Here is a 25,008-nt window from a genome sequence, read left to right as displayed (position 1 = left end):
TTAAATATATCTGTTGTAGTTGATTCTGTATCAATAAGGTCTCTTTCAACACTAAAGCATCAGGTATGATTTACAGAGATAAGATAGCAGATCTTGCTTCATAAAGCTTCACTTCTAACTGGTTCACCTTTTTCCTCCCTTAGGGTATAAGGGAAGTTTTCTCTTACTTTACAGTTACTTGCACTATCATTTTTCTGACCTCCCTCCCTTCCTCCCCACACCTCTTGCAAAGAAAGATCCTCATATTGCAAACTTAAACAAGAACAGAAGAAGCATAACCAATATTGCTACTGTTGGTTGTTGCCAATTATTGTAAGAAAAATCAACAGAAGATATTTCCCCATGTTAGTTTTATTGCTTTTTTTGTGTTGCAATTTAGAATATTTAGCTTCTTTAAACCAATTGCATACATTTTGGAAACATTCACAAATTGTCAAAGTTTTGAATAAATTTCATCTATAGTGACATTACTAGACCAAAAAAATTTTTTTAGGTGTCTGAGAGACTGAGGAGACTGTTTTTCACTTGATTCAAATTTTGTTTCCAGGTGTTTAGGGTGTCATACAATTGCTGCCATTGCTGCTTTCCAAAAGTCCGATGTGTGCTGTGACTAGAGAAGTAAAACAAAATTGGAAGATGATTACTAGATGTCATGCTCGTCTAATAATTCTTTTATAGCATTACTTTACTCTCACAAGTGAATAAGAAAATTTTTATTTTCTCTATATGAAGGGCTGCACTTTATCAGTTAGAGAATCCTGTAGCCTTCCCAAATATTTAAAGCAACAACAGTCATTAGTATTCTTGTCACTATTAGGTCATTAAATGAAATGTGCTGGAAAATAGGACTCTTTCATTAAATAAGCTAATCACATTCAGTGTGAGCTTTAATAAAATTATGATAAATAGCAACTATTTAACTACCAGCAACTGATAGGAACAATACCTTGCTTCTAGTTAAAGTATTCTACAAATGTAAGTGAAATAATTAGAACACACTACATTCTGCAAAATGCTATGAAGAATTAAGTCTTACCTGACAACTACTTTCCTCTGTGTCTGATCTATTTTGCAGTATACCATCTTTGTCTTTACAGCTGCAAAAAAGCAATGCTGTTTTCAGCAATATTTTCGAGATAGTGCAAAGGTATCAAACTGCATAAAAACTGTTCAAAATTAGATCACTACAAACACAAAAACACAGCAGTTCTCTTAATATTTTTTTGCTGTTGGTTTTAACAGTCTAGTAGGCAGAAAAGCAAAATGCTGTAACAAGATGAAGGTCATGCACGAATCCTATTGTTTGGTGCCAATCTATTAGAGCAATATCCTGTACAGTTTTTATGAACTTCTCTCCCCTACAAACACATCCTGTTTTAATGACAGCAAACAAAACCAGATGACAAATTAAACCTGCAAACAATTTATTAGTTCTATAAAGAATTACATGAAATACAGTTCCCGTCACTGAAAAGAGAAACACTGTTTAAAAGACAACAGTTAGGCATGCCTTTAAGCATGAAGTTTTGCAGCTATATCTTGTAACAAACACAGAAATTAAAAATGAATATTTTCCTGAATATTTAACATTAGCTTAGAAGACTATAAAAGGTATTGTTCATTAGCATTGTGTAAAGTATAGTACTACAGTTCTTACCATCAATAACAAATGCTTCTACATCATCAGCTCCAATCTGGAGTTCCTGTTGCATTGTGTCAAATGATATTTCTTTATTCTCTACAGCCATTCCCATGAAAGTAAGTAGCCTCATTTTTGCCATATTGTGTTCATGCAACAAGCCTGTGTAAAAGTGTTGATAGTTTATGGATATGAATTATAATTCAATAATTCATTCATTTGTTTTTCATGTTATTTTTACTATATATGCTTCCAATAATTTAAAACTTATTTCACATCAAGAAAATATTCCACCTGCGCTTATCAACATTTTTGAGGTAAAACATTAATTCCTGCATCTTCCTTGTGTTTTGCTAAAATAGCTAATTTAGTTGTGAATTCACCAAGATTCAGTCGTTGTCCGTAAAAGGTAATAAATATCTACAAAAATGAAGCACAGAGATTTTTTTAAACAGTAAAAATATAACCTTAACAGAATTTTAGATGATGAGGGTGCAAGTGAATTTTTCAGTTGCATCATCTGGAAGAACAGCAATGGACAAATAAATGGCAAATACATGACCGGTAATGTCAAAACCGTCTTATAGCCTCAACACTCATTCTCATGTAGTTGCTTGAAAATAAACCTCTCTCAGTAATGGTGTAGCAACATAACATTTTTGTGCCAGAAGAATGTGTTTTGGCACCAAATTAACTGTTTATACCACAGCAAAAAAGCATCATGAGTCACACGTAAGCTTACAGCATCTAGTGTGGCAAAAAAGTGCTCTTCAAGAACAGAGGAACAGATACTAAAAGTTAGGTTAGATCTTTTACATGATTGTATGAATAGCAACACGAGGAATTGAGCCAAGGGTTTGCACGTCTAAATCAGAGACCATTTTCCTGGGAAAAAAGTCTAGGTCAACAAAGTTAAGGCATTCAGATGAACCAAGGCATTTCGTAATCAAGAGTTCTGTGAGGTACCAACTAAGATTCAGTGGAAGTTTCTTTAAAATGAACGTCAATCATTTTGTTTTGGAATGACGTTGTAAACATTCGCATTGCTTCAGTAAATATTTAAGTTTGGAATTTATAACATCCATACACTAATAGGAAAGCACAGTAGTGCAGGACATCATGTTGTGTTAATTAGCTATAATTATGATGCAGGTTCCCTATTTGGCACTGATTCAACAAAAATGTGATCACCATAATTCATACGGATGAGGAGCACCAGCAACTATACCTAACTGGGTTTAATGGAACTCTACAAGCATCAAAAAATCAATTAGCACACATTAACCCTAATTAACAAATGCAAATGAGATGCTGATTAACTTTCCGAAAAAGACTGCTGATAATACCAGATTAAATGTGGACATGTTAGGGCGATTCAGTTGACACAGATAATGCTACTGCTGGCCTAAGTTGTCAGCATTAATAAAACAACAAATTGTAACAAACTGATGCCACCTGTAGGAGCCTTCACTGCACAGCTTTCATAGACTGGTTTTAATTGGTCCTGACCCAGGAAAGGTTAGAACTAAAGCTGATGCTGTACTGTCACTGAAATCCTATTATTAATATCCTTTATTTTAAAGACCAGTATCTTGGCAAGTTATTTAAAAAAAAAAAAATCTTTAAAGCATGTTTAAAAATCAGTTTATTTTTAGGAACAGATCATAGGTGTTCTGAAGAATTTTTGAATGCCTCATCTAATAATTGTATTGTTTTCTACACCAAAATGCCCTTGTTTTTCAAAGGCATGGCTGAAACACTCAGACCAAGTTCCTAGCATTCAGGTCTGCACTGCCTCAGAATCTCTACCCTGTCCACTGCTCAAAGACATTCAGAATTTTCTGAGTACACCATAAAGCAGGTGAGAAATCACGGTAACTGGAAGTAAGGCTGTCTTTCAAAACAGTTACACAGATATTTAAGGATTTTACTAAGATTATGTGAATCCTAGATATATTGAAAATGCACACGTATATTCACAGAGGTAAACACAGATACAGGGAGGCAAAGCAAAAGAAATAATGAGTATTGTGTATTATATGATTAATACTACATATGTGTGTAATTAATCTTCCATAAATTTATGCAAATGTTAGCATAACAGCATTTTCAGCAAATACTTCTGTGGACAAGTAATTATCAGATAAGCCATTTCAATACATAAAAATAATTACAATACAAAAACCACTTTCCCCTAAGAAAGAAAACCATAAGATGTCTACACAACTAATGTTCAAATACATATGACAAAAGGTATGCTTATCCTATATACACATTTACAAACTACCAAAAACTTGCTGCTAATTTTATCCACGAAAAATCACATTGATATTTCCATCATTTTAATACCCAAAGTACCAGCATTTTAAAGCTTTGAGGGTAATTATTTTCAGAATTATACCACACTCCATTAAACAAAATAATGCATGTGTTAAAAGGCTGCACTAAACTCTGTTTTAGCAAAACTATGCCTTTCCTCAAATGCATTCAGCCAGTGTTCAAGTGTCATTTCAAAATCAAAGTTATTAAAAAAAAATAAATCTGATTTTTATGGAAACATTTATTCATTACCAATATGTCAAAACCTTAATGCAGTAATAAAAAAATCTGCATCATTGAGCAATTTCTGCATTGTCACTGACCCCTGTCCTAAAAAGCTGGAATATAAAAAACGTAATTTTAATGCATGCAATAGCTTATGAACCAGTGCTCCTTTGAAACAGTCAATTACACATCAATGGGGGAGTGTCAAAGTGTTAATTACTACTCCTTTTTTCCACAGTGTGTAAATAAAGAGGGTGCTGACATTAACATTCCATCACATTGCTTCATGTGATGAAACAAATTAACTGGGACAGACTGTGGCTTGCTAAGTCTAATGCATCAGCACACGCAGATGCACGCACACACACACACTATTTACATGTTTTATCTTACTGTTCAGGAGAAGTATTTGCTGTTACAAAGTTATTAATAATTTAAAAAATTGTAAGAGATTTATACAAGCTTCTGGCTTACTCAATAAAGTTGTGATCTCTGGCCTAGCCTAGAGTATGAATGCACTAAAACTCTCCTCCTGAAAGGTTTAAGAGAAAAGAAGTGGGGAAAAACACAGTTCTCTTCCAGACCCATAAAACAGCTTGTCCTAGTAGAACAAACCCCAGTTAGATGGTCCACTTACGATCTAGTAGAGGTTAGAGTCTACAAACTCTAATCCATTCTTAAAAATTCCTATTAAATTTCCTTGGCTTCAATATACGGGTTCAAACGGAAACACTTCGCGGCTTCCATGTCTTAAGCCACGTAAACCGTCAGAAATGCAATGATCTGAAAACTTACCAAGGGAGTCAATGAAGTCTTTGTTGTTCTGATAAAACTTGACGTAGGATGCTAGTTTAGCACTTACAAAAATTGTCAAAAGCTAGAAGATGGAAAACAAATATAAGAACAGTTTAAATATTATCTATGTTTCCCTCCCTGCAGACTGGTCAGATATAGACATATAGATATAAAAACTATTGGTATTGAACAGAAAAATAAACCATTAAGAGCTAAAATTTGAAAATTCTGTCTTCTGTCAACAGCTGAGGGCAATCTGTGCTGAGCCTACTGCCTTTTCTCAGACCTGAAAGGCAGTTTTGCTACAGAACTCATGTGAGGGCAGGGTTTGTAACTGAGTTTCTGAAACTTCTAAAGGGAAACATTTCACATGTATTGTTTTAATTTTTTAATTCTAAAAGCATTAAAAGAAATAGTACATTGCAGCTCAATATTACTGACATAGATAACTATTCTAATGAATATCACAAGACACTAATAAAACAAGGCACTCCAAGGCACAGATATCAAACCATCTTGCTAAAAACAGTTACTTACATCATGAATAAGTTCTCCTTCCAAAAATTTGACTGGTTTTAAGGCAAGAAGATGATCAAAGAGAAAAGTATTTGGATCCTTCAGTGCTCGTACAATACATCTAATGAGAGAAGGAAAATGCTTATTTTTACAGCAATACACATTTTAATGAGTAAGTGCAACTCAATTTGTTGTTCTTTGCTTTCTAGGAAACACCCAAGGGTTTTCAACTATTCCTAAATATAAGACATGTCACATTCCAATTTTAATCTTCGTTTCACAGATGGAAAAAACAAGGAACAGAAAGCATTAAGTCATCTACCCAGTATCACAAATGAAATTTGTCAGGTGGTAAGACTACAGATCACCCTACTGTTTCCATCTATGCATTTATTTCCAGCCAAACCTTCATTCCTAGAGGTATTTTTACTGTCCTCCTAAAATTTCATAGAATTAAGTTGTTTAGGAAGATTAATTATACTTGAATACATGACACAAAACAGAGAAAACCCCAATAATGAACACTGCAAGACCTATGATTTATCAGTTGCAGCTCCAGACTATAAACAGACCTAAAGTGTTTCTAGAACTCTAGATGAAAGCTTTTGTTCAGCAGCACATTAGAAGACTTAGTGCTACACTCGCTCTGACGGCCTAGACCGCGACCCTGCCACTTAACATACACCCCGAAGAACCTAAGGTCTGCACAGATGCAGCAATACAATAAACCCTAGGTAGACATGTTCTTTCAGATGTAAAAGGCCTCAGATTGCTGTAGGGCAGTCAATGAAGTTTTCATTTATGCACAGACACTTTAATTTTCAAAATGAGTCATCCTGATTTTCCTGCATGCTCAAGTATAAACAACTCCCTTGAGAACTGCTGGTTGTACACACCCAGCAGAACTACACGACTTACTACAAATCTAATTCCTAAGAAGAATCATGATAAGTAGAATATCAAAATAGAAGCTTTTACTCATTTTGGCCAGTGGGAAAATACACTGTTAAGAATCAATTTACTCCTAGCCTGTCCAACAAGTAAGTTTATTTCTGTGTGGTTCACAACCTTAGTACTTGCTCACAGAAAAGAGAGCGGGAATTTCTTTTCAACAGAAAGTGCTATTTGAAGAGAACACTCGAAGTTAGAGAATCAAAAAGTAAAGAAAAGTAAGTAAAAAATCTGAAATAAAGGATGCCAATTCAAATTTTGATTGCACAGTTGATGTAAACGACATCCTTACCCAAGGCTGATCTCTCTCAGCAGTGACCAGAAATACACTTGTGCACTTGCACAGTGGACTAAACCTGACTCTGCCTAGGAACAACCAAACCCACCGTAGACTGCACAGACAAACTCTTGATCAAGTCAGCCATGCTATAGAAAAGAGGCTGTGACAGGGCCCTTGCCTGCCAGGCCATTCGATAACTTTTAATAGTAAGGTGATCAACATAAATTAGCAATTGAGGAAAAGCTACTTTTAAGGGAACCAGGCAGTCAGTGTTACCTGTGAGCGTCAACTCTAGCCTGGGAGGCATTGTCCTCTGTGTAACTTCCCAGTAGTTCCACCATTACTTTTGCTGCAGTGTCACTATGGAAGAAAAATAAAGTTACCTAGGGATTGCTGAAAAAATAGTTCAAACAAGACACTCAAATATTTAAATAATTCCATTATGATGTTATAGGTCAAATTAAATTACACTTGAAAAAGATGTAGATGATCCATTTTAATTCTAGTGGAGAGAACAAATTAACTAGATGTATTCTTTCAATTCTTGTTCTACAAAATGTTTATCTTCACCCTTCATTTCATTCTCTTAAATTGATAAATTACCTGCTGGTTATGGAAAAAGCTTTCTGAGCTAGGAACAGCTTTATATGGTTCACTAGAATGCTCCTCTTATGCACATCTGGATTTAATCATTGCAGAATAAGTAGCACTGCAAAGTTTATTTCAAATGTAAAATGGCATATCTTAAAGAATATTTATGGTCAGGAAAGTGACTGTATAAAAGCTGCCTTTTCTTCTTTCACAGATTCTCTCAAGTATTCAGAGTGAGAGCTGCTCATTTTACTGACGAAGTTAAGCAGCCAGCAATTAGATTGGCTTAGGCTGCTGTGAAGCAAGCAGCTTCCAACATTGCTTTGACAGACAGCTTTTAGAAAAACAATTCATTCTAAGAAAACTGAGTAAACCTACAGCCTTGTGTACCCAGATTATTTTGTAAACAACAGCTCATCAATGTTACTGCAGACCAGCTGTGAGACCATTACTGTGTCATTTTAACAGATTTTGATTTATTTTCACATAACAGTTCCTACCACTAGTGAGGCCAGCAACTGCTGATGCTTTTTACAAATTTTTCAGCAAAAAATATACGCATTGAATATGCTGTGTGTATACACACAAAAATCCATTTCCTATTTCTCATTGAATTCTTCTTAAAATAGAAGGCTGTGACAGTTCCTCCATACAGAGAATAGCTTTTGCTGATTGCACCTTACTGCTTCCTTTGGACAGGATAAGGTATGGGTACAGATACAACCAAACCTCGATAATGAGAGCATGTGTTTTGCAGAAATCTCCCATGCACATACACAGACTGGCAACTACTTTGCTGAAAGGTACTTTCTCAGTGGACAGGAGGAAGGCTGGATACTACTCTCCAGAGTACACTGAGTTACAGTGTAAAGCTAAGCTCTTCCTTGAAAGTAGCTCAATTCCAGATACAGCAAATTTCCCCATGTGGTCTGACAGATCTACAAAATTTCCTTAAAAGAAAAAACTGTGCAAGAATAAAGTTTCAATTCACTTTAATTACTTAAGTTAACAGTATAAATTGCACAAACCAACACAACACTCCCAGTACATTCAGGTCTGAATGGTTTTTATAGTACAATGACACTATCTTTATATGGGTATTTATTTTAAATCTCACAATACTACTATGTGACAGCTTCTCTATAGGGTGAGGTTTTGTGCTCCTAGAGAATTTACCAGATCCCACAGATGTGCAGTACAAATATTAAGACATCATGGGAAGCAAGCAACATCATATATAACCTGGATGCATATTGAGTGAAGAGAGTTTGTGCTCAAGGCAGGGGAATTTTTCTACAGGTCCCAGCCATTATTCTATAACTGTGTTCAGGGATGCAAACTTGGAATGAAACATTTGTTTCAAGAATCCAGCATTAGAGAGGTCAGCTTATGTTTTGTCATGGCAACTGATACTGGTGTGTAGAGGAACTGATAGCTCTGTATCAGTCAAACAAAATTCAAGAGCTTTATATACGAGAGAACTATTTGCATGTAAATCAGTCTATGACAGGCTATGATTTTTGCACCGGTGAAATCTTATCAACACTAGGGGCTCTAGTGAAGACAAAGAACCAGTTTACTACAGGACTGATGCTATACAGACATTCAAATAAGAGGCTCAGCTGATGTGCTATTCAACCTAACCATACCAGACCCTTTATTTAATATAAACTTTCAGTAGTTGTTCTTATAGACTTCAGAACTGTGTTTCAGATTTCTGGAACTTTTCCTCTCCTCCCCCTTCCCTTAGGAGCAAAAGTTGAAAACTACAAACTTAACTAATTTCAAACAGTATTTGCAATCCCACATACACACTTTTTTTTTTTTTTGAAGCGGGGGGGGGGGAAGAGTGGACTCTTTCACTTGCATTTCTACGAAACATCAGAATGCTACAAAACAATTCCTCACAAACTTTGTGTTACATTCTTGTGAGCCTCAGCAAATATGGCAGGCCTTTTAATCTTATTCATTCTATTCAGTGTCAGATTAAGCAGTAATACAGATCACTATTTTACCAAAGCTCATTGCTAAAATGTGTCTCTCACCTAAGACGCAAATTGAACATTTTTTCTAGCAAGACAGCTTGCACAAGTACTCTTGGCTCCACTCGTCAGTCTAGATGCGTAACTTGATAAAAAGCCAGTGAGAATTGAAGAGTGATGGTAGATAAAAGGAAGAAAAAAAATACAGAGTATTCAGAGACTTAGTAAGATGTTGGAATCAAGTCCCTCTACATTACATGATATTAAATGGAATTAAAATTAAATGAAACCATTATTTTGCAGGTGCCTGACATGCTGAGCTTTTTGCTACAGGTATTAATAACCAGACTTGCCAGACCTGTTTCAATGTAAACCTGGGCAGGACTAATCCCGCCCTGAATCCTGCCAGGTCAATGGCAGAGACCAGCTGTAAGCTGGCACCTGGCATGATATTCACAGCCTCACAGCAGAACTCGACTCTGGCTGCCTGCAAGCCATGCATGCCTGTAAAACTCCCTCTATAACTGGAAAAAAAACCCAGGTTGTGTTACCTTGCAGTTTCATACCAACACAGCTAGAAAAATCTGATGACTAAAGCAGCTGAGGCACAAAACTCTACTGCAGAACCTTTACGGCAAGGAGCATAAGCAGCAGAGAAAGTAACTGATCTCTTGCAAAGTTCAGCTACCAAATACAGATCTCGGAAACAAGCCACACCAGCCATCTGTTTTCCAGCCACCACCACCACTTTTTCTTCAGTTGATCATGGGAAAGACAAAAATCCCTCTTTGAAGAGATCAAGATGATTTTGATCATCAGAAAGAAGAAACTTCAACCAGAAAGTGACTGCAAAAGATTTGATAAAACAAGCTTTCACTTATCTCTGCAGGAAAAGGAACACCACACAGAACATCTACATGATCTACTTTTCATGAGCTACCCATCTGTTCACTACCAAGTTATCCATTGGGGAAAAGTCTATTAGCTATGGAAAACTATCTCTTCTGCCACACTGAGTGAAGTTAAAAAATACAATGAACCAAAAAAATTAAACTCAATTGTTTTCAACAATGTATTCTTTCCCCTTGATTATAAATCGACACAGTAACTGAAGTATGATTTTTATTACTTATTTTTCAGGTCCCACTTATCTTCCCATACTGCTTGATAGAGTAACATTCCTGAGTGCTAAAGCTGGAATGCTGCTGTGAGTTTCCCATACTATTGCAAATACTGCCCACTGATCCAGGAGAGTGAACCAGGTCAAAGGTGCTAGGGTCACTTCTTGTTTTCTTTTCTGGAGAGAAGTGTAAGCGCTCTGAAAAATTGCTCCATTCAGTGCAAAGCTTGCTGCAACAGATGGTAAGGACACTGAGGCCAGGAGTAATATATTACCAGGTTTGTGGAATTTTTTAATGCCTAACTTAAAAATACCACCTATTATTAGTAAGCAAAAACCATTTGGTAGCAAGGTTACTGGTAGCACTGGAAACAAAAATTAGAAGTTTAATCCACAGATTTTATAACAAGACTAGCTAAAAATAGTTAGCTATTAAGTATGGAAATTAAGCTAGTTAAAACCTCTCAATAAATCAATAGGATGAGAAGTGTTTAAAAGAGTAGGAGCATTACAGAGTATCAGTGTAATATTTCTGAAAAAAGTAAGCACTAAGCCATGTATAAGATCTCTTATGAACATTTCTGAAACTATTTTGACCATCTGAAATCTGTCATACAGTACTATCAATGCAAAAGCATTTTAATGTTAGTAACAGGAACAGGAATTCCCAAATATGTTGTAGCTCACAATGTAACTACTCCACAAGGATTAATCATCCCTAAATTGAGGTTAGTTAAAAATGATCCTGCTATGCTGACACAGCATTTCCAGGCTACAATTTCACCAGGCCAGAATAAGCTAACTCTCCTGCCAGAAGAAACTCTCCTCCTCCCTATGACAGCTCCACAGTTGCCTTTTTTTTTTTTTTTTTTTGCCTGGCAAGGTCACCTCCCCAATCCAATCCACCGTGCAGTTGCACAAATGCCTACACCAGCACAAACACACCCAGGTACTGGTAGCTGGAGGGGACAGGACAGGAATGGGGGGTACAGGACAGAATTGTTTCCTTCTGCAGCAGTACGAGGTTATGAAAACGTAGAAAACGCAAGTGCAGTTCTAATACCAGTGTAAGTCAGTCGTGTAGAGGTCCTGATGCTGCCTCACTATGAAAATTAAAAAAACTTAGAAAACTAACTCAGAAAACAGAGCGACAGGGAAGGGCGGAGGGAAGCAACACACAAACACCACACACACATCCCAAACTACAGCCGGGACAGTTTAAATAGGCTGAACTGTTGTGGAACTACATGCTGAAGCTACTTCTGGATACCAGCCCATCTCAATAGCCCTGGCCAATGCAGTCAATACACCATATCGCATCTGTAAGATAAATTGATGACAGCTCTCAGTTAAGACTTACATTAATCTACAGGCACAATACACACAGGATTACTTTACATGCCAGAAGACACTGGTCTGCCAAGTTTGTTAGATCAAAGATGCTTCTTATGATCCAGGATAATAATTTAAAATGGCCAAGCAGGTATTCTGTGGACATTAATTTCCATGACTAGTGGAAAGCTCTGTCCTAAAGGTAATGTTTACACAAAAAGACTGATTCTGTTAACTGTGATTGATAAGCCTCCCAACATCATTAAATAAGAGATAGCACTACCATGCACTAAAACGTCAAAAGTGCAATTAAATAATAAAGTTGGCATAATGTTACAATGCTCAAAGATTAGTATTTATAGAAAGGAATAGTTTTATTTTGGGAGTCTGTGGTTTGCAGCTAATTCGCTACTAACTTTATAAGATACTTGGAAACACTGGTTTAATGTAAGTGTGCTTAAAAACATAGCAAGAAAAAACCCCAGGTATAAGTGAATCGAATTACCAATACAGATTAATTTTAAGTGCTGTGAGAAATACTTTCCCTACAGATCACTTACAATACATCAACTTAAAATACAGTTATCTAGTACGTATTACTTGTCTTTTATACCTTTTTTTGCAGTCTACTAGGACATCATACAGCAGTCTCAGAAGAGTATGCTTTTTCTCTGTGCCGAGATTCCAGTCAGAAATCCATTTTCGCACCTAGGTAGAATACAAGTGAAAAAGAAGCACTGGAAAAAAGACTACAATAAAACCGAAAATATTTCTCATTTTCTCTCAAGCAGAAAAGGATTGAAAAGATCTTGCACAGAGATTTCTCCTTTGGGTCCTCTGACTCTCAGGCTCCCCATGCAGAACCAGGAAGTTTTCCCGTGAGAAGCCAAAAGTCTGTGCTCTTCATCTTACTTCCTAAACAAGGATGAGTGATTCTAATATACTCTGATTCCAGAGCAAGGGACAAGAACTTGATGCCTCAACTCCTGATCAAAGCTTCTCACCTTCATTACTATCACAGGAATCAGACAGACACATCTAACTACGTTCAGGATCAGAAACGGAAAATAAAACAGCAGCTTGATTTAAATTCTGTAGACAGACCTTTAAAAGATAAGAAATTCTGTATTCTGCGTTTCTTACTTCACTAGGATCTGGCAATTTATAACAGGGAGAGAGTCTGAGTAATATCAACTCTGAGTAATATTTAGTGAGATGCAACACGGTTAATACAAAGGCCAAAACTTGAAGCACCACATTAATTACCTGATCTAGTTCAGTTGGAATGTACTGGATGGCACCACATGACGAGGCCACTTTAAGAAGGCTGCAGTACACTGTGTATCTCACAGGAGTGTTCTTATCCATACCATGGAAGAGATTGCTCAGTCTAAACCACAAACAACAAACAACTGACTTAAAGAGGTTTCAGAAAACATTGCTGGAGTGCACATAAACGTTTCTATTAGGATATGTGCTAGTACACACAAAGCACCTAGTGGCACCTTATGTCCACAATGAATTGTAACGGCTTCCAGTTTTGTAACAGTTTGCAGCAAAGAAGCTGAAAAATCTAAGCATTTTAATTTTGTAATACCCAAGCAAAAAAGTATATTGACACTTCTATTTTATGATAGGGAAAAGGAAGGAAAGGGAAAAAAAAAAAGTGCTTCCTGCGACAGAGACACATATCTTGACAGACAGCCCTCACTTTGATTTAAAGACATACAATTGCAAGATACCCTTGTCTCACTTTTCTCAGTACAATACTTACAGCTGCAATCTAAGAGATGGGCGCTCTCCTTCCCGAAATTTTACTAACTTCTCACAGAGGCTTTCAATCAGTGCTTCTTGTTTGTCAGGTTCCAGGATAAGAAGCAAAGAGACTACACTGTTCATTACACTCTCAACATCTGCACAGAACAAAACATGCAGTTGTTTAAAATTGCAAGCAGCAATCATCAGTAGCTATTTAGTACTGGAGAGTTACTTCTGCTATGAATGATTATTTTGCATCAGCAAGAACTATAAAAGAAAGAAAATGCCAAGATAACCAATCTGGATATTCATCAGAACGTACCAGAGATTTGGCTCATGTGGTCTTTCACCAACGCATCTCCATGTAAAGCAAGAATTACCACACTAAGGTCAAAACAGAATTTGGTATTTGATACCATGCTTGCTCTGAATTCTCTGTTCACATGTAAGAGAAGTCAGAGGAACTTCAAGTTTTGGTCTTAAAAAAACAGTGGCTTCCTCCTGCACATCCAGAAAACTGCCCCACGGTTCTAGAGTGAGAACACTAACTAACACCTGGTGCTCAAGTACAGTAAAACATTTCTCCAGGAGCACAAAGGATACCCAGACCACAGGCAAAATGCCCGCAAGAACAAAGCATATTCAAAAGTCTCCTCAGCTCCTCTTTTAAGCATGGTGTTACATCCTTTCCAAACAGGACCAGACAGGTTTTGTGTCTTCTTTTCACAGTCTGCCCAAGTATCAGCTATGCAAAGGATAAGAACAAAATTCATTACATATGGAAAATATTATTTATTCCCCAAAATTACATCTGAACATCAAACAGCAGAGCAATAAGCTTCTCCAGTATTTCATACTCATTTGCCTACAGTAGAAGGCAACACAAAAAATAATCTTAAGTACTCCTTCTTGGATGAACCATGCAGTCTTTCAAACAAGACATATTATTCATATTAGCAATTGATTTTTTACCTGTAAAAGTTCTAAATGGAATTGTATATTGGTACAGAGCACAGCAGAAAGATAATTTAAGGCTACTGCAACATTACCGGTGTCATTAAAACATGTTCGTGCAGTTTCTAAGGGTCTACAGTCCTAACTCAAAAAGAGTTACTGACTACTGAAACTCCTAGTGTTTTCAGACAATATTAATCAATTAATGTTTAGGCCTTAAAACTTCTACTTACAGATGCCTGGTCTTAATTTTTGTTGATCTGCAGCATCACAGCCATTAAATGACTCTAAGTCTTATTTTTATCATACGTTTTTTTCAGAGAGAAAACCGATTTTATATACAACTTGCTATGCCCTCATGATAAGCACAGTCTAGCTCGATTTCTGACTTCTTTAAAGGACGCTGGATGTTTGGAGAAGGGAGGGGTAGAGTACATGCAAATTTTACATGGCAATGATGGAAATAAGCACTTTCAGTTTTATAAGGATGCATATGTTAAGCCATACAACATACCTCTAAATTCTGCCAACTGTTACTGTTTGAAAGCATTGATGGCAATATGTTTAGCAAAAACAACAAGACTTAAAGACACAAACCTTTGTCATCCTCTTTCAGGCACACATCACAAACTTCAATAATCTGTGCCAAGTCCACATGAAGTCCACCTTCAGCATTTTCTTCAGAGATTTCTGCTCCTTTGGATTTCAGGTAAGCTCGAAGTTCTGCAGCCTTAAAAAAAACCCAACACACACAAAACAAAATAGTTGTTTTGTGAACAGTAAAGTCAAAGTAATTAAATTTCTTACAGATTTTCGTTCTGCAACCACTCTTCTGCCCCTGCTGCTCGCTCACACTAGCTCTCACTCCACCCTACTACCCCGTATCCTACAATGCTCCCTCTCCCCCACTTTAACGTATAACCCAAATACCAACTCAGTGCACACGCTGTGGCTGGTTTGCCAGTAACTGAATAGATCAGACAACTGTTGAGCTTTCTCACAGTAGGAACATGTCACTTACAACCGCTGGCTGCACGACAGCAGGCCTCATGAGTTTTTGTGACAAAGATGCTTTCTTCTTATGAATTTTTATTATCTTTTACTCCCTTTAAAAACTTCAGGTAAAACAACAGAAACATTTAGTTGCATCTTCACCAGAAAAGAAGGGTATAAACAAAACCACTTTGGAGAAGGCAGAACTTACGGTCTTCACAGAAGTTAAAGACAGTTCCTAATATAATCCTATGACCTGCCTTACCTTGTTAGGCTTTAAACCTACACCAAGAAAATACCTTTCCCCCAGTGGCTGGCCTAGGCATTAACTTTACAATCCACGGTTCCAGCAGCAGAACCATAACCCTTCGGAGACAAACTCCATGAGGCCATACAACTTTTGGAACTCTGACCGGGATGCTGCTGTAACACCAGGTGTAATTTACATCAAGTTCAGTGTCAAATCATTACAGTACCATAAGACACAGCTAAATGCTCTTGGACCCTTTACTGTACTGGAGATGTTTCAGCCTAACTGCTTCATGGGGATTTACCAGACATTACAGCAAGCGGAAACTGGACCGAAGGCTAGTAGATGTGTACGCATTCCTCGTAGATTTCCCACTGTGTATATATACACCACTTAAAAGACACTGGGAACAACAAACCCTAAAATTCAAAACCAAAACAAAGAAGTAGCTCAAAGACTAAATTCACAGTTCCCATGCCTGTCATATCGAGAATCCTGATGCACAAGTAATGCTCCAGCCCGCATCCAAACTAGTTTTCCCTCTCCTAAAGAAAAGTGCTACTGAGGAGAGGTGAAGACAGAGTATTAGGGAGATGAAGAACTTTGAAGAGGAAACTACAAACACAGACTTTTCTTTCAGTTTACAGTTTCTTTAATTCTCCTCTTAAATCTCTCTAGGAAATAGCCCAAACAAGTTTAGGGAGAGCTACGCGGGTCCGCAGCGAGGACGGCAGCCTTCGGCGGGACAGGGACGCGCGCCCCCACCAAGGGGGCAGGCACAGGGACGGGGCAGGCCTGACAGACAGGGACGGGGCAGGCCTGACAGACAGGGACGGGGCAGGCCTGACAGACAGGGACGGGCCCGGGCCCCTGCTCCGCCTGCCCCGCCAGACCCGCCGCCCAGGCCGCCGCAGCCCGGCCCGGCTTCCCCGCCTCGGGATCGCCCCCCAGGGGCCGGAGCCCGGCCCCCTCGCTCTGCCGCCGACACCCGCGCGGCCCGCTCCCCGCCGAGCCCCGGCCGCTGACCTGATCCTCTTCCGTGATGTCGATAAAAGCCGGGACGCTCATGGCGGCGGAAGCTCCCGCGGCCGGCCCGAGCACGCCGCTCGCACCGGAAAGGCAGAGCGGCTTCCGGCCCCGCGCGGCGCCCGCTTCCGCTTCCCCGCCGGTGGGGGGCGGGGCAGGCGGGATCTCGCGCTCCGCCCCGCCCAGCCCCGCCCCGCCCCGCCCGCCGCTGGGCGGTGCCGGCTGCGCCCGTTGGCGGGGAGGAGAGGAGGAGGGGAGGGGAGGAGGGGAGGAGAGGAAGAGAGGAGGAGAGGAGGGGAGGAGGGGAGGAGGGGAGGAGGGAGCGCTGACAGGCGTCTGCGGCCGCCCGCCTCCCAGCTCCGGCCGCGGCCCCTCAGAAGAGCGCGTGCCCCCTGCAGCCTGACCCGCTGTCGCCCCGGTCCCCGAGCTGTTCCCCCCGGGCCCTCGCCGGTGGGGTTCTGCTGCGGAGCAGAGGTGCTCCCGCCGCGGCCGGGCGACTTAGCGGCAGCCCGGACCCGGATTCCACCTCACGGTCTGTTCGGCGGCAGGGTGCCGTGCCGGCTGCCGCGGGGCGAGTCGCCTCCGCGCTCGCCTGTGCGAGGGAGATAGGAGTAGCTGGCCACCTTTAGTCAGGTATTCCCGGCTGCGCTTGTGCCTCTGTGCGATAGGTGTCTGTCACACCAGGACTATTACCACGTGGAAAGAATGAGACTTTTTTTTCTCTTTCCACCCCTAAAAGAAGTATTTTCTACTCCTCCCTCTCCTCCTCCTGTAAGTGTAAGTTCTTACCTAGTCCTTTTTCTGGGAAGAGTTCAAGTAGTAGACTTAGTTGAGGTATGTTGAGAGTGAAACCTGGTCAGAGGTAGGACAGAAGCTCCTAACCAGGTGCTAGTAACCTGTTGCTTAGGTTGTCTTAATACCACCTTAGCTCGTACTCCAGTTAAAGGTAACAAACAATGACTTGGTTTTACCAATGTATTGCACATTTTTTCAGCTAGAGAGTAAGAAATTTCCAATTCAACAACTCCGGCAGGCCAACAGGAACATAGCTTGACTTTCCCACTATTTCAAAGGCTAAAACGAAAGCCAAGGAAAATGAGTAGAGGAAAAAAGAAAACCGTAAGCAAACTTTTATTTCCCTATGGCTTATGCTAAGTGTTCACTGGCTATAGAAATTTAGAAAACACTTAGGTTCACAACTATTTGGCTTAAATATTTGCTAAAGACTTATTAAATAAGAGCTGGAGGGTTTTGAGAGAAGGCTTTGTGGATGGCCTCTTATTGCTAAATAACAGTACTGGCTAGAAAGTAATTAAGAGCTTTTTACTACTCTAAAAGTCATTGAGTAATTCAAGATAAATATTTCTTTGGAGAAATACAGTCTGACAACCAGTAATGGGGTTTTGAAGTGCCAGGAAAAGAGAGCTGAGATGATTACTCTGCTAGTGAGAAAGGTGAGGCTGGTACTACAGCGCTGTGTTTTGTGTTGTTTACATTAGAACATGTGAATCATCTTGATGGTACAGTGTTTTGTAAAGTCTTGTCCCTGATGTAAAATAACTAAATGAGATATCGTTCACTGGGACTGGAGGTAGCGTTTTATGCTTCAAGGTTTAAATAAATAATCTGCAGTATGAAAAAAGCTATATTGATTTATTGATCATACCACTAAGTGCCTTCCTAGTGTTGACACTGTTTAGCAAAATGACCCATTGCTCTGCTGTCAGTGAAACACTCATTTAGCCCCAATTTTACAAATGAGATTTTAGCAGTAAATACGGAAACACAAATAAAAAGCAGCCTTAACAGCGATATTTGAGGTTCGCAGTGGTTTGTATTTAGAAATAATTTACAGACTTTGGAGACTCATTGAACATTAATGCAGCCTTGGAGTTGTCAAAGAGGTTTGCCAATATATTGGAAGGTAACTAGGAAAAACTAGCAACTGATAATGAACTCAAAGGATGTATAGACTAAAGGATGCCATTCCAGACAGTTGCTGTGCTTAAAAAATAGCAGATGCTATTTCTGTTGTCCTGGAAATTCCCTATGAAAATTTTTCATTCCTCAGTAAAACAAATCTTGATGAATTCAGATTCACTGGCTGGGGAGTGAGAGTTCCTCCCCTCCTGCAAAAGCTGAAAAAACTTAATTCTGCTGTGGAATTACTGGGCAATTTGCAGGAATTAAAGTCACAATCCGAGGCTTGGGGGAATATTGTGAACTTGCAGGACAGCCTTTGCATCTCTTGACTCTATACTGTGAGTTTTACACATTTGTATCACCACTAACACATATAGCATGATTCTATCCATAACCTGTTTTTGTTTTGGATCACCAAACATTTTGGGAAATGTTTCTAATATAGGTTTTATACAAAATATGTAGAAGACATTGAAAGCACTATTAGTTTCAACCTTTTATCTGTAAAAGTTGAATTAATTGTCACTCACCTTATTATCATTATACCCACCATAATTCACAGTGATAAAAGCATCTTTTGAAAACTTACCTAAATTCCCTAAGTAAGTTAGTAAGACTGCTGTACACGAACCTCCTTTTTTCTTTTTTTTCGCCTACAAACCTGACCAGATAATGACTAGACTTAGTTATTGAGTCTAATAACCAGCGCAGGCATAGCACCTGCTTCTGCATTTCCACAGCACTGAGCACAATGAACCTGATAAAGGCCCACACTGCCTTTAATAAAGTTCATGGCTCAAATTAGTTTTCATCATCTACATGCTTGTATTACTTTTGAATAATGGATCAACTCTTACCTTTTCTATCATCCAAATGCTGGCTAATGAATTTATTCTAGTTTGGGCAGTATTTTTTAAATAATCTCTACTTAATAATCTCTAATAATTTAACTATCTCTACTTTAACTGATGAGGTATCTTTACTAAAAGTGTTTTTAAACAGAATATTTTAATACTGTCTGCTTGATAGTCTTACAAGTATTTTGCATTTCATAGGCCAGCATTCTGGAAGTTATAGGTAGGTATAGAGATAGGTCTCTCCTTTGTGTGCCTAATCTGTGATGGGATCTGATTTTTTAAGCATTTTTAAAGTGCAGATGACTTTCATCTAGTACTGCTTAATACAGTCCCGTGAGAATAAAGGTAACTTGGCATCAGCACACTGAGGGAGTAGAGATACATCATACATTTGATTTGCACAGAACTTTAGGAGACATTCCAGGTGCTGAAGTACATGCCTAGTGCCAATTTGTGTTCTGGGATATCGTGCATGGCTACAAGCTGCCATGAGCCTCCTATAGATCACGTGCTGTGTCTGAGGTTCCTCTGCAGATGTCTCAGATACACCAGGGTATATAAATGGCCCAAGTCGCATAGGGAATTGACTCCCAACCTCAGTGTCTATTTTTTGTTTAGGTAGTGCACCCAGATGGAGGTTTGTCATGTATTATTCTAAATATACAAAAATAAAATAACCATTGATCACACTGGGTAGACAGGACATGACTCTCAAGAGCTCTGCTGAAATATCCACATATGGTACATTGCATGATACTTTATTTGTCCCAGAAGAATTAAGATGATAGATGATAGCTGGGATTTGAACTTGTGCGTCAGGAAGTCCACTTTGAATATAAAGGGGGCAGTATGTGTTTTGTGAAACTACCAATGTGAAGAGGATGTAGTGGAAGAATGGGTTTCAGTTTTATTGGAATAATGACGTCTCTGTGGAAACGAGGCAATTGTTTATAGTCCTGTCTGCAGTTTGTGAAGCCGGTTCAGAAACGGGGCGTGGATGGGGTTAAAGCTCTGCCTAGGGAGCCAGAGGTCCCTGCGGAGGCTGCCAGGATTGGTGCACCAGGGCTGGGGACCCTCAGCCAGCCAGTGCCCTGGAGCAGGCAGGTCTGCAGGGTGGGCTGGGAGCAGCGCCTCAGGGACAGGCTAGAGCAGGAACCTGAAGGAGGTCACTACAATTTCCGAACTGGCTAATGTGTGTATGTCTGTCTATGTATGTATGTATGTATGTATGTGTACACATGGAGGAAGAAACATCCAAGAAAGTCTTGGCTGCTGAAGGGGAGAGATTAATTTTGACTGGCACCCACTGTAAACTGTTTTGTGTTGTTTCTGTAGGCAAACCAGAGAGAAAGAGAGATTGAGTCTAAAGAAGTTATATTCTGCCCTGCATGCTTTGAACGTAGTGACTGAAGAAAACAAAGTTCTTCAGGTGACGCGTCTTAAAAAGCAGTCTTTGTGGACACAATAGCTCTTTGAAATCAACAGACAGCTTTTGAAAATAAAAGGTTTAGGGTTGACTCTAGAAACTGACCCTCTTTTGTTAAAAGCATTGATGAAACAGATCTTCAATACAGAAAAGAAGTACAGGCTCTATGATGGCATATTTTTCCCTCTTCAGAATTTCTTTTTCTTCTTTTTTTTACAGTTCTGTATCTGTAGTGATGAGATGAAAGCTGGGTTGGCTCTCTGGAAAACTGGGTAAGGATAACTGCCTTCTGTGAAAGCTGGCCAATGACATAATTGTAGACCCCTTCACTCCTGTAATGCAGTACGTTTTGTGCTGAGTGCCCTCTTGAGGTCTTTGGCACACAGTGACCTGGACGAATCCCGGGTAGTGTTGACGGTAGCTGAGCTGTTCGTGAGTCCTTCCTTTTAAAGGTTTTTCCTCTCTTTCTCCTTTGGGAGAGATGTTCTAACCAGCCTAGACAGGGGGAACACAGTTAGGTCGGCTATTACTTTAAGTCAGAATTACAGACAACGAGTTACTCGGGAAGGGTGAAAAATAATTCAGAACTTCATCCAAAATCCCAATCAGCCAAACTAAATCTGTTTCATATTCAGGAGCTTTGATTAGCTTTATTGATTTATAGAAATGTGCTTCCTACTTATGTTTCTGGGTTTTTTCCCTGGTTCTGGCTGGTACTAAAGGGAAAGTGCTAAAATACCCTTTGAGTCTCTTCTTGCAAGACATATCGGAGATCTCAGGGGGAAGCCTGTTGTCCTTACTCTTCCAGCCAAGTTCTGTAGCCAGAGGAACTCTGGATAACTTCAGTAAGTATAGTAACTTTCGGGTGCTTATCTGGTTTTCTTATAAACTGTTTGTAAATTCTCCACGTTTGCCCACTTATTTCAATTCCCCCAACTGTATCAGTTTAAAAAAAATACCTGCAGTTATCCTGACCAGCATGCTACCTTCATTCAAAATATTTATTAAATATTCTGAATTTAAGAAGCAAAATTCAATATTGCATTATTATTAATAATATTGGGTTCTGACATGGAGCATTTTGCCTTTGAAAAGCCTTTAGGAATACATTTCGTTTGGACTCTAGATACACTTATTTTGCTGCTAGTGTAGCAGGTGTTTTTCTTAACCATTTTTTAGGAGAAATCCCAAGTTTAGAGGAAATGAGCACTCGATTATTTAAATTTCCTGAGATTAGAGGAAGAACACTTTGCCAAACAATGCCTCTTCACTTCAAAAACTCTCCCCATAAATTATGTTAGGAGATCTTATTAAAAGTCTGTAAAAATTTCCTATTAAAAATGGTTGATTGCAGTCCAGACCATCACAGCTTTTGTGCTTTCAGTGAAATACCACAGCTGTCGCAAAGAAATATATTGTGAGACAAAAGGTTTTGTTTCCTTAGTCATAAATTATTTTTGTGATATCTGAAGTAAGATAAAACTTTCACTTATGTTTGAGTGAAGGAAGATTCCAGTGATAACTTGTTCAAAAATCTATAAAAAGAATATAAGAATGTAGATCTAGATAGCAAATTAGAATCAGACTTCCTTTTTGTTTAAGGAAGGCAATTATTTCTGAAGTCAGTGAAGATTATAACCAGGGATAATAGCATAACTTTGCAAAGCACAGTGCCTTTATCTCAGTAGAACCTGAAGTTTAAGCTTTCAAGTCTGACCTTTGAGAACTATACAATAGAAACCTTTAGTGTTGGCTAGTTTTTAAACCAAAGTTAAACAATAGTAAGTAGTCTGTTTACTAATTATACTTACAAACAAAAACAGACCATTTTTTTGAGATTTTAAAGAAGTATTAAACAAATTGGCTTTGACCATATTTGTTTTTCTGTTGGCAAATGAGTTTTCTGCTAAGGAATTCTGCAGGAACAGCAGCCTTTTAGAGGAAGAAGGGCTGAATGTACACCAAATAGACTGTGAAGTATTTGCTGTCAGGACTGGATTCTAACTATGTTCACCCAATCAAGAAGTAGAAGTATGTTCCACATATGACCTGTGTATGTAATGACCATATAAAAGTACAGCTTATATACTAAAGATTATTTTCTGAAATCAGTTGCCAAATAATTTTGAATGAAAGATAAATTAGGATATTCACCATTTGCTCATACATAATTGCTTTATGTATAAAGGTCAAATTTCTCAGTCTCCTCCCCTGCTCATTATAGAGATTACTGAATACAGAAAGATAGTACAGGTGCTAGAACTCAGAGTTTGAGAGACATTTTGGGTTATGTATGGGAAAATCAATATGCTTTTTCTAACTATCAACAGTATTTATAACTAAGCCAGTTCTCTTTACCCTGTGCCATCACAAGAGTTTACTGGAATTTGTTTATATATATATATATTTAAATCAGGAGCATACAAAACAAAAACGCAAGATGGTCTTCTCTTCTGCTGTGTAATTTAGAGAAATAGGGTATGCAGCCTTGATCCTTTAATAAGATCCATTACAATAGCCCCCTACTTTTTTTTCTTCTGAGTGATTTTTCTTATAAATCAAAATCCATCTTTGTAGTGCTCTTTTATGGCAACATGTGCTATGCATTCTTCAGGTCAAACTTACTCAAACTGAAAGAACTATGAAGATAAATATCTTTAGCATAAGGTCTAAAGCAAAATAATCAACCTTTGGGAATTATTTCCTTTGTGAGGATGAAGGTAGATTATTTCACATCCCATAGACCTGGGGCAGGGACAGGATGAGTCACTTATTGGTGTTGGTGAGATCCAGGAGTTGATGCACACCAGTGTAGATGAGGTGTCTCGGGCACACAATTACATACTGCTCCAGCCATTGCTGAAGGGTGTGTGGGGCGCTTTCGGGGTCGGGGAGGAGTACCTAAAACCTCTGCAGTCCTCTGTACCCTGCTAGGATCTAGCTCTGTGTTCTCACTCATGCTGAATGGTCTTTTACAAGTAATCCCACTGATGTCAGTGAGACTTTTCTGTAATAAAATGCTGTCTGACAAGAATATGGATATCAGAATCTGGCCCTGCTTGTACTAATTCCATTTTAATGAACACTTAAATGGAGCAGTTATTAAAAAAGTCTATTTCCTAATATTCAATAAATCAAAACTATAAAATCAGTTTGCCCGTTGTTGCCACTCTAGTCAAAGCCGGCTTCTCTTGCATTGAAAAGAATAGTACATACTGTCTCCATTCAGGAGGGATTAATTGTAATACTTTTATCTGCTTCATAAGATTTATTTCTAATAATGAAGAGTAAAGAAAAGTAGGGGAGCTTTAAACATTTATTATTTTTATTACAGCACCATATATTCATGAGATGTTTCACAAACACAGAATTTGCTTAGCCTAAGAAGCTTGTTTCATGAATGAGCAACTTCAAAACAGAATAAAAAAAGCATTATTCATTTCGCTGATCATATACATTTAATTTTATAAGATGGAGCCTTGGGCACTACATGATAATGCAGAGATACATATTAAAGCCTGCTAAGATTTTGTAGGCCAGTCATCTAATGAAGATTACTAGAGCAGTAGTGTGGGGTGCTACTGCGGAAACTACCTGACCTGAGTCCCCACTGTTGTGAAACAAAGTTGGACTCTCTGTATGGAAAAAGTTTTGGATTTGAGATGGTTTCTCCCTGCACATGGAAGAGGACTGATCTGCTTAACTTCCATGGTGACTTTCATACCAAGGAGTAGGAAGTATGCTTATGATGCTATTTGACTTTGTTGCACATTAACAAAATATAAATAAAAATCAGTGAAGGGAGGGCAAAAAAGAAACTGAATTCATTTAAGTCAAAGATAAAGCTGCCATTGTATTGAGAGCCTGGCAGAAAAAATCTAGCAGAGTATTATTTCCTTGGAATTTGCTAAATCTTTGAAATCCAAACGTTTCACAAGGGTGGGAAGTGTTCAGTTCCCTCAAGATGTTCTTCTAGACAACAGGCAAGTTTCCTGATTTTATACTTTTACACATGCCAGGTTTCCACAGTCTCTAGCTTTGATGCAGTCCACTAGACACCCTGATGTGGAG

The 25,008-nt window shown here is 38.7% G+C and overlaps 2 protein-coding genes across 2 annotated transcripts in view; one reads left to right on the top strand and one right to left on the bottom strand.

Annotated features, from left to right (window-relative positions):
- Positions 1-333: 333 nt before the first annotated feature.
- Positions 334-16,885, bottom strand: EIF3M (eukaryotic translation initiation factor 3 subunit M). Its single transcript, XM_072865111.1, has 11 exons — positions 16,732-16,885; positions 15,060-15,192; positions 13,525-13,663; positions 13,017-13,140; positions 12,364-12,458; positions 7,002-7,085; positions 5,516-5,615; positions 4,979-5,060; positions 1,658-1,801; positions 1,037-1,097; positions 334-610 (listed from the first exon to the last, which is right to left on the bottom strand). The coding sequence occupies exons 1-11, from the start codon at positions 16,771-16,773 to the stop codon at positions 490-492; spliced, it is 1,125 nt and encodes a 374-aa protein (XP_072721212.1). The 5' UTR covers positions 16,774-16,885; the 3' UTR covers positions 334-489.
- A 190-nt stretch (positions 16,886-17,075) lies between these two features.
- WT1 (WT1 transcription factor) overlaps positions 17,076-25,008 on the top strand; it is a 95,567-nt gene continuing 87,634 nt past the window's right edge. The window contains exons 1-2 of the mRNA XM_072864365.1: positions 17,076-17,364; positions 21,157-21,209. The gene's annotated coding sequence lies outside the window, so the exon portion shown is untranslated. The remainder of the gene's footprint in view (positions 17,365-21,156; positions 21,210-25,008) is intronic.

Source organism: Ciconia boyciana, chromosome 6 (assembly GCF_034638445.1).
Source record: "Ciconia boyciana chromosome 6, ASM3463844v1, whole genome shotgun sequence".
Taxonomy (NCBI): Eukaryota; Metazoa; Chordata; class Aves; order Ciconiiformes; family Ciconiidae; genus Ciconia; species Ciconia boyciana.
The sequence above is the reverse complement of the archived record's forward strand: the minus strand, read 5'-3'. Positions and strand labels throughout refer to the sequence as shown.

Bases quoted from the DNA above. Each gene is read 5' to 3' on its own strand.
- EIF3M (XM_072865111.1), bottom strand. From the start codon at position 16,773: ATGAGCGTCCCGGCTTTTATCGACATCACGGAAGAGGATCAG. The intron at 12,459-13,016 runs GTAATTAATGTG...TATTCTACCTAG, and splicing joins TTCCAACTGAACTAGATCAG to GTGCGAAAATGGATTTCTGA. The intron at 5,616-7,001 runs GTAACACTGACT...TTCTCTCATTAG, and splicing joins GCTAGAGTTGACGCTCACAG to ATGTATTGTACGAGCACTGA.